Source organism: Felis catus, chromosome D3 (genome assembly GCF_018350175.1).
Source record: "Felis catus isolate Fca126 chromosome D3, F.catus_Fca126_mat1.0, whole genome shotgun sequence".
In the NCBI taxonomy this organism is placed as follows: Eukaryota; Metazoa; Chordata; class Mammalia; order Carnivora; family Felidae; genus Felis; species Felis catus.
The window spans coordinates 93961805-93974912 of NC_058379.1; the positions used below are offsets into that span (position 1 = coordinate 93961805).

General features: G+C 59.0%; 1 protein-coding gene across 3 annotated transcripts in view; it reads left to right on the top strand.

The window, feature by feature from the left end:
* Nucleotides 1–761, top strand: part of CTDP1 (CTD phosphatase subunit 1) — a 57075-nt gene extending 56314 nt beyond the window's left edge. For 2 of the 3 annotated variants that reach the window (XM_011288118.4, XM_006938983.5), the window contains one exon: nt 205–761. In XM_011288118.4, the coding sequence (XP_011286420.2) occupies nt 205–441 (237 nt within the window). In that variant the 3' untranslated portion in view covers nt 442–761. The remainder of the gene's footprint in view (nt 1–204) is intronic. The other variant, XM_019815470.3, reaches the window with a different exon arrangement.
* The last annotated feature ends 12347 nt before the right edge of the window (nt 762–13108 follow it).

A 13108-nucleotide genomic window follows, 5' to 3' on the forward strand; every position in this document is an offset into this window, starting at 1 on the left:
TGCTGGCCCCACGCGGTTTTGACCCCCAGCTCCAACCCCTCCTCGCACTGAAACCGGGACAGCGCTTTTGCATCGATGGCCCCACGGGACAGCTACGCGCTGCGTGGGTGCGTCCCGAGGTGCGTGGGTGCTGATGCACGTGTGTGTCCCGGTGTGCGTGTCCCTGCCCCTGCGAGCGTGTCACGGCATGCGCCTGTCTTGCAGGGGCCACAAGCGGAAGCTGCCCGAGGAGGACACCGGCAGCGCGTCCAGCGGGGAGTCCAGCGGGGAGGACGAGGAGGGCAGCAGCTCGGAGGCGGACGAGATGGCCGCGGCACTGGAGGCAGAGCTCAACGACCTCATGTGACCTGCGGGGCACTCGGCAGACACACGCGTCTTGCTCTGGCCCCTGATCGCTCCCGGCCGCGCGGGCCCTCGGATGGGGTCTCCTTTTCTCCATAAAGACGTGTACATTTGCAGAGCTCCACTTACAGAAACACATAATTTTGCAGAAATAGGTGTTTTTAGAGGTTTTACTATGGAAAGTCTACTTTTCTAAGGGACAGTGTCCCGGGAGGCCGTGTGCCAAAGATGTTGCCACGCCCCTCGCAGCCTCTTGCGGGACGGGTGGGCAGGACTCGGGGCAGCGGGGGCGGGTCCGGGCCAGCGCACGGGGCCTTCCTCCTCCGGGACACGGGTGTAAAGTTTTTGTATATCTATTTCGCATTTGACCCACCGAGCAGATTTCTCTTTCATTTAATAAAACTCCTTTTTATAAGCTCGTTCTTGGTGCGATGCCCACCCCGCCGCCTGTAGGGCAGAGGACACTGCCTGTCGGGTCGCTCCGGGTATCTGGTCAGGCCTTGGAAGTCTGCACAGGAAAACAGACCACCTAACCTATCTTTCTAGGCCATTCCGTGGCTGCTAGTCAGGAGTTTCTGCCATTTAGGAGTTTTTCTAAAGCTTGTACCAAAGCATTAACAATGTAAAGGATCGTTGTTATTTATAGTTGCTAAGCTTCATGAGCCTCGGATCTAAGCCCAGAAAACAAGGCAGCTCTGATCCTGGCTGACAAGCTGGAGAGCAAGGTTCATCGTAGGATGTGCACCCCCCTTTCCCTGACAGCTTGGTTGTGCATCATCCCTGTCCCTTGGGTCATGGGGTCTGACCCACCGGCCCTGAGTTCATGCAGCTGTAGGAAGAGCTGGTCCTGCGCCCGGTGGCCTTGTCTTCAGGTTCCGTCGTCCAGAGATGTGTGGGCAGTAGCTTTGGTCCACGATGCCCACGGGGAGGTGCTGGCGGTTAATTCGTCTTCACGCTCCCTTTGAAAGGGCCCCTTGGCACCCTTGCTGCCGGCGCTGTCTGGGCTCGGGGCTGTGGGCGACCCGGGATGTGTTCACGGCACTGCGGCCGATGCCTCCTTCGGTCCTGTGGGGAAGGCAGGCTGACCTGGGACTGGGGCCAGCAGCGTTACGACAGGTGCTGCTTAAAGACGGCCTTGTTGAATTAGTGTAGGAAGTGAAAGATGTCCCTTCTCCAGTCCCGATCCGTAGCACAAGCCTTGAGTCCTCCCTGTTTCCTAGACTAACTACTGAATCAGAAGTAACGTGTCAGGTTACGCTGTGTGCTGTGCATGTGGACTTCAGCTGCAGGTGACAGAACCACGGCTCCGGTGGGTTTGTCTCATTACATCCCTCGCTTGTCTGAGAAGCGATGAATGGAGCCTCAGGTATGGCCGGTTCTAGGTGTTCACTGCCTACTCGGGTGTTGTCCAGAACCTGAATCCTCCTCCTTCTCTCTACTGCTCGCACTCAGGAGGCCTGCACACTGGGCGTGATGGTCAGACCCCATTCGTGCTTCTGGTGACAGGCAGAGGCTGGGTGCAGGACAGGGGCAGGCAGGCAGATGTCCAGGAATCAAGGCACCGTCACTGTCTTGTTCTCTTCAGCAAGGTAAGCGTAGGTACATTTATTTGCTATTCTCCACAACAGCAGTAACCAAAGTTTCCAGGGCTGGGCTTGGAAGGCGAGGGCTGTCTCTGATGGCCCTGTTAGCACAGAAACGGAGACTGCGTAACCGGGAACCTGGTAAGTTTGAGATGTTTGAGATCTCCGTGAACACCCGCGGTCTCTGAGGCCGTGGTTTCTAAAAGGGCTCAGTGCTAACTCACGGCATTGCTCACACTGAGTGGAAAGTGTGTCTGAGCCGAGGCTGTGGGGCCGTCCGTGGTCCTGGGCTGCTGGTTGCTGTCACACCTGGACGACACCGTGGTCTCTGCACACCCAGGAGGGTGGGTGACCAGCTGTGTCCACCTCAGCTGGTTGGGCCCCTCCTCGCGGGTCCTGGAGGGAGACCAGAAGACAGCTCCTCAGTGTTCCGGGGCCCCGAGTGCTCCGACGAGTGACAGGACGATGCCGGTGGTAGAATGTGAAGACCCAACACCCGGACCTGGTGTCACCAGCAAAGAAGGGCCGAGGCCCTGGGAAAAGGAGACACCGGTCGGGGGGGGGACGATTGGAGGCCCAGTTGCGAGCTGACCTGAGCAAGAAAGCCACGGAGGCTGACAAGTCGTCCCGAAGACACGTCTTCACCTGCTGGGAAGGGTGTGCCAGGGGCCATGATGCTGGTCAGGACTCCGGGCAGCCCCGGATGTCCTTGTTTTCTGCTGGGTGGTAGTTTTCTCTGGGCACTTGGACTTGGTGTGTCCGGTGGTGTTCCCCAGAACGGGTGTCCGTGTGGGGTCGTGCCCGTCTGCAGCGAGGCTCTGCTGTGGGGGACGCCTGGGGACCCGCTCAGCCCACGGCCTGGGAAGGTTGGGAGCGGCCAGGCAGGGGCAGGGCCTGCGGTGCCCTCCGTGGGGGCCTCCCAGCCCCACCCACGGTGGTCTGCTCCCCATCATCTGGCCTCTGGTGGTTTTGTCACTGTTAATGATGCATTCGTGCCCCAGATAAAGAGAAAATACGTCTTTAAACTGAGGACTCAAATCCTCCTCCCTCCGGGCACATGAGTGGCCAGGCAGCTGTCCTGGTCGGGCCTTCTCTTCAGAGGGGCAGTGGGGCCACCAGTCACCCCTGCCCTCTGGCTCCCTCATCCAAGCACACGCGTCTCAGGGGACCCCAGCAGCCGAGTCAACCACGTAGTTGCTTCAAATGCTGCTCTTGGGGCACCGGGGGGCTCAGTCAGTTGAGTGTCCAACTCTTGATTTTGGCTCAGGTCATGATCTGGTAGTCTGTGGGTTCGAGTCCTGTGTCGGGCTCTGCGCTGACAGTGCGGACCCTGCTTGGGATCCTCCCTCCCTCTCTCTGCCCCTCCCCTGCCCTCTCTCGGAAACAAACATTAAGAAAAAAAAATGTTCGTGGGGCTCTTGCAGAGCCCGGCCGGGCGGTGGGAGGGCGGGCTGGGCTGCAGAGAGGAGCACCGAGTGCACTCTGGTCGGGAACACACGGACACGAGCCTTCCGTGCTCCAGGTGAACCCTCTCCAAGAGGTTTTAGGAGATGCGAGCCTGCCTCCCCGAACATCGCGTTTGGGAACTCGGGTCCACGATGCGGCCGTGAGGACGTCCCTAAGCAGGAGCTGGAAGGGAGAACTCCTTAGGTCCCCAGAAGTCTGCACGAGTAGATGATAAATTTTAGCCTTTTGTTTCCAAACTTTCAAAAATCTGTAACAGTGGAAATTAATGAAATTTTTATTTCTTGGGAAACAGTGTTGAAATTTTGCGTAAATATGAGTGGATCTCCTGTCCCATCTGAATTTCTCATGTTTAGAAAACAACCGTGAGCCTCTCCGTGTGCAGGCCAGCTCCCCCTGGAGGCATAGGCCGACCCGCCTGGGCCCCTGTGCACCGGCCGGAGGCTCCGGCCTGGAGGGTTTTATACTCCGAATGCCCTGGGAGTCACGCGGTTGTACACGAGAAGGGCACGCCTCAAGGTATGGGAATCGCGTGTGCATAAAGCTGTTAGTTTTACAACGAAATCCAAGCCAGCCAGAGCCTGCCTGGTATGTGCACACGCGTGTGCTCACGTTCAAGGACGCAGCCTGGTCTTTAAGCACACCTTTTCTATTTTGAAAGTACTGTCCAGGTGGAAAACCTTTCAAGTACAGAAAAGGAAACAGGAGAAAACTCAACACGATCATCGCATCTAGCATTTTCTTTACTACAATCGTTTGCCTTGATTTTTAAAATTAATCTGTGGCCTTTTAGCATATACAAATGAAAGATGAAGAAAAATTGCTAGAATCCTGCTCCCAAAGTTAACCACATTGACATTTCAGTGTGCTGTTTGTCTACCTATGCATATTATTTTAATAGACTTTAGTTTTTAGAACAACTTAAGGTTAGAGCAAAGTTGAGGGGAAGACGCAGAGACCTCCCTTAGATTCCTGGTTCCCACACACGCGGAGCCTCCCCATCAGGATCCCCAGCAGAGTCACGCATTTGCCACTGCTGACCCACACCGACCCACCAGAGTCCCCCAGAGTCACAGTTTGCATCAGGGTAACTGGGTAGCCATCCCGTGGGTTTGGACAAATGTATGATGTCATGAGACCACCAGACAGCATCACACGTAGTTTTGCTGTCCTTCCCCCCAGCCCGTCCCCTGACGCCCCCCTCCCCCCACCCCCCCGGGTTCCTACTGTCTGCATAGTGTTGCCTTTCCCAGTGTGGCCTTTCGCCGTGTGCATCTTCTCACACTGGCCTCTTGAGCTCGGGGCCATGCGTTCCAAGTGCGTCTATGTCTTTTCATCATCGATGTCCAACACACAAAATCCAGATTGTGGGAAATCAGACAGACAACCTGGTTTCTTCAAAATATAATTTGTAAGAAAAAAAAAATGGAGGGAACCTTGTGGTTAGAGACCCAAGAAGCGTATCAACCCATCCCCGCGCGTGGGCTTGTTGGGTTACTAATTCAGACGAACGGGAGTCCACACAGACAGCTGTACAGAGCTGATGTTTATGGAGTATTCACCTACTTTAGATGATGTGCTTTTTTAAGAATCCCTATGTTTTGTTTATTTTGTTTTGCTTTTTTTATTTTTTTATTTCAATGCAAGTTAGTTAGCATATAGTGTAACAATTATTCCAGGCATAGAATTCAGTGATTCGTCACTTACGGAGAACAGTGAAGGGCCCCTGTCTTTTATTTTTTTTTTATTTTTTTTTTCAACGTTTATTTATTTTTGGGACAGAGAGAGACAGAGCATGAACGGGGGAGGGGCAGAGAGAGAGGGAGACACAGAATCGGAAACAGGCTCCAGGCTCTGAGCCATCAGCCCAGAGCCTGACGCGGGGCTCGAACTCCCGGACCGCGAGATCGTGACCTGGCTGAAGTCGGACGCTTAACCGACTGCGCCACCCAGGCGCCCCGGGCCCCTGTCTTTTAGAACTACTGAGATATGACGGCAATGATAGGGTGTCTGGGATTTGCATCAAAATGCTACCAGACGAAGGGGGACACACGGAGGTATTAAAGGACAGAGCACGTCGCGGTTTATCAGCTGCGAGGCTGGAGTTGTGTGTGTGTGTGTGTGTGTGTGTGTGTGTGTGTGTGTTTGAAATGTTCCATAAAGATGCACAGAATGAGGCTCCTTTGCAATAAAAGGACCAGGGCCGCCTGTGCACCCGGGAGGGTCAGGCGCAAGCCGCGACCCGGCCGTGCTTTTAGTTAGCGTTTACCGTCATTTGTAGCAAATAGAAGAATGAGATGGCAGCAGGTGGTCTCCGGGCCAGAAAGTGCTCGGCACGGACTCGTGGGGACCACCTGTCCACGGGAGGGTCAGCTGCCCCCGCGCCACAAAACTTGCCCCCATTTGGCTCCGAACTGAGACCCTCTCGTCTTTTTTAACCACAACTCCTGGTTCTTGCCGCGCGTGTTAGCGTGTTTCCTGAGCCCCTGCGGTCGGGAAACCGGCGTCTTGATGTGATGTCGCATGAAAGCCCACCCAGGAGAAGTCGCCCCTGGCCTGACTTCCCTGTCAGAGTCCCGCAGACTTTGTCCCGGCGTCTGGAGTCTGGCCCCGCTGTCCCAGCTGTGTCCAGAGTGCTTTTAGGATTGTTAGCCGTACGATTTTGTTTTACTTCAGGATTTCTTTGGATATCGTACCTCTTTGGAGATTTTTGTTTAGGAAACAGTCTACATGCATGAATATTTTTTAGTTTAAATTGTTTTTGTTGCTTCCTAGTTATTCTGGGTTTTCTTGGAGAAACTTTGTCCTCTGTCACCTGTCCCTTGTTGTCCCATACCTGGGGAGCTGCTCAACCGACTGAGCCACCCAGGTGCCCCACATTTGCCCGTTTTCCAAAGGCAAGCCCTTGTTGGCAACACGAATGGTCACCAAGTGACCAGGGGTGCCAGCACTTGGAGTGCCACTGTCCCCAGAGGGACACCCTGACAGCTTAGCCCCTAATGGCCACCCTGTTTGAGGGTGCGGCTGTGGTCCGGGACCCCAGACTCCCATCACCAGGCACGTGGTGGGAGGGGTGCACGTGGCTGTCAGAATCGGAACAAACAGCAGCAACCCGTAAGACGGTCAAGACAGCAGTGGACGTGACCGGCTCGACCCACAGCACCCAAGGGCAGGTGGCCGTTCCCTTGCTGGCCTCCAAGGGCTGGGGCAGGAAAACCAGGCCTTGTAAGATTTTAGCCCCAAGAGTTATTTTTGTTGCAGTTGTTATGACTAGTTTCTTTTTTTTTTTTTTTTCAACGTTTATTTATTTTTGGGACAGAGAGAGACAGAGCATGAACGGGGGAGGGGCAGAGAGAGAGGGAGACACAGAATCGGAAACAGGCTCCAGACTTTGAGCCATCAGCCCAGAGCCTGACGCGGGGCTCGAACTCACGGACCGCGAGATCGTGACCTGGCTGAAGTCGGACGCTTAACCGACTGCGCCACCCAGGCGCCCCTGTTATGACTAGTTTCTAACAGTCTGTTGTTTACGTTGGACAGTGAAGAAAGCAGGACGTCGGCGCTCGCGAGGAGCCGCCTAGTGACATCGACAGCCTTAGAATGAGTCCAGAGCCCTTGTGTGAAATGCCGGAGGCCAGAAGGCTGAGCGCTTTCCTGCGGCTGCAGCCAGAGTCGCCGCACTGGGGACGGGGGGGTGGCTCCATCAAGGCCGTTAGTAGGTACTTCCTTTAAAAAGCTTGATTCTGAAAACTCCGATCTTTTGCAAGAGGGAGGAAGAAGACAAAAGTAACTCCGACCTGTGTCCCGGGACGGGAAGAAGCACATGACAGACGCTCTGGACACGGCTCCGATGCCATCGAGATGCCCTTCCTCCCGGCACTTGCTGGGAAGACGCGTTTTGGTCGACCCAGAGTACAGGGCCCCCGCGTGCACAGTGCCCGACACCCACATCACTCCGGTTAGGCTGAGAGGCCGGGCCGGCGCATTCTTCGTTTTCCAGACCTAGAACAGTTTGTGCATACAGCAGGGGCTCAATAAATGCTGAAGAAGATGCAAGTTAGGAAGTGAGCCACTGTCCTTGCCTAGCATGGTTTTCGTGCATCCAGGTCGAGACTCCTGCGTGCCGTCTGGGGCCCGGCCTTTCCTGGGCCTTGCTGCCCCCTGCCCTCCTGAGGAGCCGCCCCAGGGGCCCCCGTTTGCCGTTGCCTGTCAGACACGCCGGAGGACGGCCCTCTCGCTTGCCCCCACCTCGAGGCGGCCCAGCAGGGCCTCGCCCAACTGTGAGAACGTGGTCGTGGGTCGGGGACACTGTGGCCCCGGGGAGAGTCGGGGCCGGCTGCCCTGGCGGTCACCTCCTGGCCCTGGCCCACACCCTCCTCTGCACGAGGGCTTCCTGTTGGCAGATGTGTGGGGAAGTCAGCCACCTCTGCGCGGCCATCATCACTGTGCCTCTGTTTACCATCTGCTCCCGGACCTGCTCTCGGGGCCGAGCCGCTGCCACCGCTGTGCGTCAGGGCACCTCCGTCCCGGGAACCCGATGAGTTTACAGAAGCAGGACTGACGGACCTCATAAATGGGGAACACGGGGGTGACGGGGCTCCCACGGGCCGGTGGGCGGGAAGGCCGGGTCCCCCAAAGCCCGGCCCAGAGGGCAAGCCCGTGTCGCCAAGGCACGCGCTGCGCTGGGCCAGACGGGCGAGGGCTGTGCACCACGGTGGTGGGGGTCAACATTCAGAGCCAGAGCCCCTCCCGTCCCTGTGGGCCGCAGTCCTAGGCACAGAGAGGCTGCCCCCGGGCCCCGCGGCTCCAGCTCCTGCGGCCTCCGTGTGCACACGGCCCCAGGGGCTCGTGGGAATACAGCCCCGACCCCGCGGGCCTGGGTGGGCCCTGGGTTTGCATGTTCCCATCCGGCTCCCGGGCCGCGCCACCGGGCCCCTGTTCGCGGATGTGCACGAAGATACACGGGACCAAGGAGAAGGCCCCCGGGGCGCACGGCATCTTCCGGTCCTGCTCACAATGTCCGCTTTGCCTCCGGTTCTGGAACCCGCTCGCGGGGGAGCTGCCCTTCCTCCCACGGGTTTGCTGTCTGCTGGACCAGCTGCCGAGCAGAAGAGACAGATGCCACCCTGGGCTTTCCTCCCGGCCCTGCGGGGACAACGGCAGCAGAGAAGGCAGGGGGACACCACTCCGTCCTCAGCCAGGCACACGCCTGCACGTGCACACACTCACACGTGTGCACACACCTGCGCGTGCCCTCACACGCACATGCATGCACATGCACGCTCCCACCCGCACCCGGGTGCGTCCCTGCAGCAGCTCCGCCCTCAGCATGAAGTGTGTGCTCGTCCACGGGAACCTGGTAAGTCCCGCTGTGGCTCAGCAGACAGGCAGGAAGCAGCCACCCCCCGGAGCCCCGCTCTCCGTGGGCAGGTGCTCTGGCACCTTCAGCGGAAAGGAACTGAGGCCACCAGACGGCATTCCTGGGAGGGAGGCGGGCGAGGGCCAACCCGGGGACGTCTGACAGGTCGGGACCGGGACCTGAGGACACAGGCTGGGGTCACGCCGCCCAAGCCGCACGATCCTGGCGCGTTTGGTGATAACGTGCCGCCTTTGGGTTGGGTGGTGTGGCTTCTTCCCCGGTCCTGGCCGCCGAGGCTGTTGACCTCACCTGCGGCACCTCACGGGTTTTCTGGCTTGAGACGTGTGGCCCGATGTCCTTCCGACAGCCCGGCAGCACGTGACTTGCACTTACCAAGTTACTTCTCCATCTTGACGAAAGCCGTGTGAGGAGAGATGTCAAAACGTATAAATGAGGTAGAATGCAGCTGTCCTCGTGGCAGAAGAAGAAATACAAAGGATTCGGCTCCGCTCCTCAGCCTCCGTGAGAGGCCAGTTTTGCCTTTTCTGAATTTCCGGTCTTTTCCCAGCCCAGGCCCTGCCACCCGTGACCTACAGGTGCCCACGTGGCCACTGCTCCCGGGAGAGTCCGCCGCTGCCGGGGGGCCACACCTGCCCGCGTGCCCTCGGGTACTCCGCACGCCTGTCTGTGTCCTCTCCAAACGCCCACGGTCTCGGTCTTGGGCCGGCGAGGAGGGTGTGCAGGGCACAGCGGAGCCGGCCCTGGGCGGAGCCGGGTGGGGGAATTAGCTCCCGCCGTGGCCCAGCACTCGATACGGAACAATCGCGTGGAAGGGATTGGCCCTAACTTCTGAGCTCCCCCCGCCACGTGGGTTGACCAGGCACTTTCTCCAAGGGCAGCAAGGTTGGGACACGACGTGTCAGTTTGACGGAGGGACGAGTAGCAGGACACCTTCAGGACAGCTGTTTCCTGGCTCTCCCCTCTCCCCAGGGGTGACAGTGTTCCAGGAAAGTCACTCTGGACTTCAGACAGGGAGCTCAGAAAGGGGACGTCCTGGTTTATTGCTTGTGCCGCGGGGAGTGTAACCCAGGGCTTAAGGTCAGGACTGACAGGACGTTGAGCCACGCGGGACGAGGGGCTTGAGGAAGCCCCTACCCCTTGGGTCACCCCGATGGGCCCAGTCAGCCCTGCGGGGAGGAGTCTGAGCTCCCACCGGCTGGAGGGTTCAAGCCCTCCGGGCGGCCCTGACCCAGGGGGCCCTGACCCACACCTGCCACAGCCTGCTGGAGCCAGGTGGGAGCGACTGCTGCCCCAGAGCCCGGGGGACCCTCGTCAGCCTGTCCCCTCCTCCTCTGCAGATGGTCTAACGGGACAAATCCACCAACGTTCCATGCCCACTGAGCTCTGTCCAGGCCCTGGGTCGCTGCTCAGAGGCAGGTGGTGTTCAAGTGCGTTTCTGGGGGCGGAGCTGAGAGCTCAGCCTGCCTGCCGCCCTGCCCGCTGCCCACGAGAACTGTCTCTGCCCGAAAGGAACCTGGAGGACAGAGGCCAGACAGAACCGCCCACCTGGGGGAGGGGGGGATCACCCTCCTGTCCTCGTGGGGGGTAGGGGTGGGGCCTGTCCTCCTGTCCCCCTTGGGGGGGCTGTCCTCCTGGGGGGCCATCCTCCTGGGGCAGCCGGCCTGAGACCTGGAGTCAGGCCACTGCTGAGCCGCCCCTGACCGAGCTTCCCAGGCTCTGCCCAGCTGGCCTTGCCCTTTGGGAAGCAGTGGGGACACCCAGCAGGTCCCCCCTCAGGAGGGGCTCTCAGGAGGGAGGGAGTCCGTCTAGAGTGCTTCTCACTTCCGCAGGAGCGTCTTCCAGGCGATTCTACAAGGAGGGCTTAGCCCTAGGACCTCTGAGCCTCTGGAGGGTCCCAGAGATGAAGAACCAAGGGCTGTAAAGCAACCCCCTCCCAAACCGTGTCCATTCTGCAGGGCTGCCTGCCTGTGACAGTCGGGGACAGTGTCCCGTTCACCTTACAAAGCTGTTTCCACAGACTCTCCCCAGGCTGCACTCCCCACTGCCCCACGGGTCTGGCGGGGCCATTGGTGCTGCCCCCACGACAGACAGCGGGGACCTAAGACTGTTCTAGGCCAGCCCTTGCCTGGTCTGGGCTCCTCTCCCGATACTTGGTAATAATTATTCGAAGCTTAGGGAGGGGAGGGAAAGAAGCTCACACCCCACCAGATGGATCCCAGCCAAAGTCAGCAGCACAAGCAGCAGGCCTCGGGGATGAAACGGACCCTTCTGTGTTCGAAGTGGCTCCAACCCTGTGCTCCCTCGATGGAGAAGGGACAGGGGAGCCTCGGTTCTGAGGCCTGGAGTGTTTGAGGCGGCGGCCTGGGCCCTCAGGGGTGCACACCTGGGCACCTGGCCCGACATCCCTGGGAAGAACTCAGTGACCTTGCTCTGGCTGCAGGTCCAGCGCGTTTACCGAGAGCCAACTTGCTAGAACAGCATCGATCGCTCTCCTTCTGATGTTTCCGGGGCCTTCCTGCAGCCCCTCGGTGACTCTCTGACCACCTCCTAAAGTTCGGGGCCCCCAGCCTCCCCGTGCCCCGTCCCTGCCTCGTCACCCCCACTGGGTGCCTAATACCTGTTTGCTGAGCGCGTGAAGGACAGCAGTGCAAGGATGTGCAAGCTCCGGCTTCCGGAGAGGAGGAGGGAGCACGGGAGGGGAGGCGGGCCGCTAGCTGGTCCCGGGCTCCTGGAGTCCCTGGCGGGGCCCCACCTGGGGCCCTCCTCGAGCCCCACCGCCCCTTCCCAAGAGGGCCCGCTCCTCTCCTGTCTGTTCGCAGGCTGGATCTCCACACAGGACCCGGTTTGAAGACAGGGCCTCCCGCTAAACAAAGTAAGAAAAACAGTGGAACTGCCGGCTCACTGCGTTGAGCGCCTGAAACCGGTACCACACCACTTGTTAACTAGAGCACGACTGAAATAAAAGTTTTCAGAGAGAGAGCAGAGACCATGACAATAGTACGAGTAACGTTTGAAACTTCACCAGCCTGAACGGCCCACTGGGACCTTGCCGCACACACGGGGAGACGCGGGCCCTTGTCTTCTCCGTTGCCGGGACGACCTGAAAGTGCAAACCCAGGCCAGAGCCGACAGCAGGTGCCGGCCTTGCCAAGACGCGCGGCAACATTCGGAGGCGTCCCTGGTAATTCACTCAGGATGTCACAACACGCACTAATGAGTGGAAAAGAGAACAGCCCCTCAGCTCTGGCGGCACCCACATCCTGTGGCAAGGAAAGAAAGACTCTCACCTCGGGCCCACGGGGAGCCCATCTTGCCGGGATTCCAGAATGGAAAGCCAGGGTGGGTGGGGGCACCAGAGAAGCCAGCTGTCCTGGTGGGGCCTGTGTCTCCCGTCCCAGGGGGGAAGGGGACTGGTGTCCACAGTCACTCGCACCTGCCCCTGCCGTCTGTCCTGTGGATGTTGTCCCGAGAGGAGACAACGCCTGGCTGAAACATGAACGTCTGTGGACTGAGCGGGCTCGGAGACATGGTTGACGTCCGTATCAGCTGACCCACTGACGACGTCCTTTTTCTGTTCCGGAACCCAACCCAGGAGCTCCCGTGGCCTTGCGAGGAGTACCGGTCAACGGTTTCCTCGGTCTGGGCTTTTCTCCTGTGTCCTCATGGCCAGAGTCATTTCTGTCCCCGCTGTAGGACTCCCCACAGTGGGGTGCCCTCCCACAGCCCCCCCCCCAGGGACAAGGTGGCAGCTGTGTCATTACCATGACGTGGACCTTGATCCCCGGGTTAGGGCAGTGTCCACCAGGTTTCCCCTCATTTTTCAGAAGTGCCCTGGGGGAGGGTCTCCGGGGCTCTGTGAACATCGTCTTGCTCATCATACTTGCGTTGATTTTAGCACCCGTGACGAGGTTTATCTGCAGCCCCTCCCACTGCGGGTCTCGCCACATGGCAGGGCCCTGTAGCCACAGCCACCTGCCAGAGAAGCCTGTTCGCAGCGGTGGCCTCCGTGGGGTCCCTGCCGCGCGGTCACGGCCCACGGTCCCCTGTGCCTGGACCCTGTGGCGGGGATCTAGGGGCGCATCGTCCCAGCGCCTCACGTGCTACATGGACACCTGGGAGGGCCTCAGAAATAACATCCGAGGGGATGAGCGCGTGGTTTTACTTGCTCTGAACGTGGAAATCTAGCATTGGACCGCCTCTGCCCGAGCTACGCGGATAAGGTTCTTCAACTCTTCTTTTTCAGCCCGTTCTACATTGGAAAGTAGCTTGCGTGAAAAGCCACGCGTATCTATCTTGCAGGATCTCCAGGACATCAGGCCAGGACGTCAGAGCCAAAAGC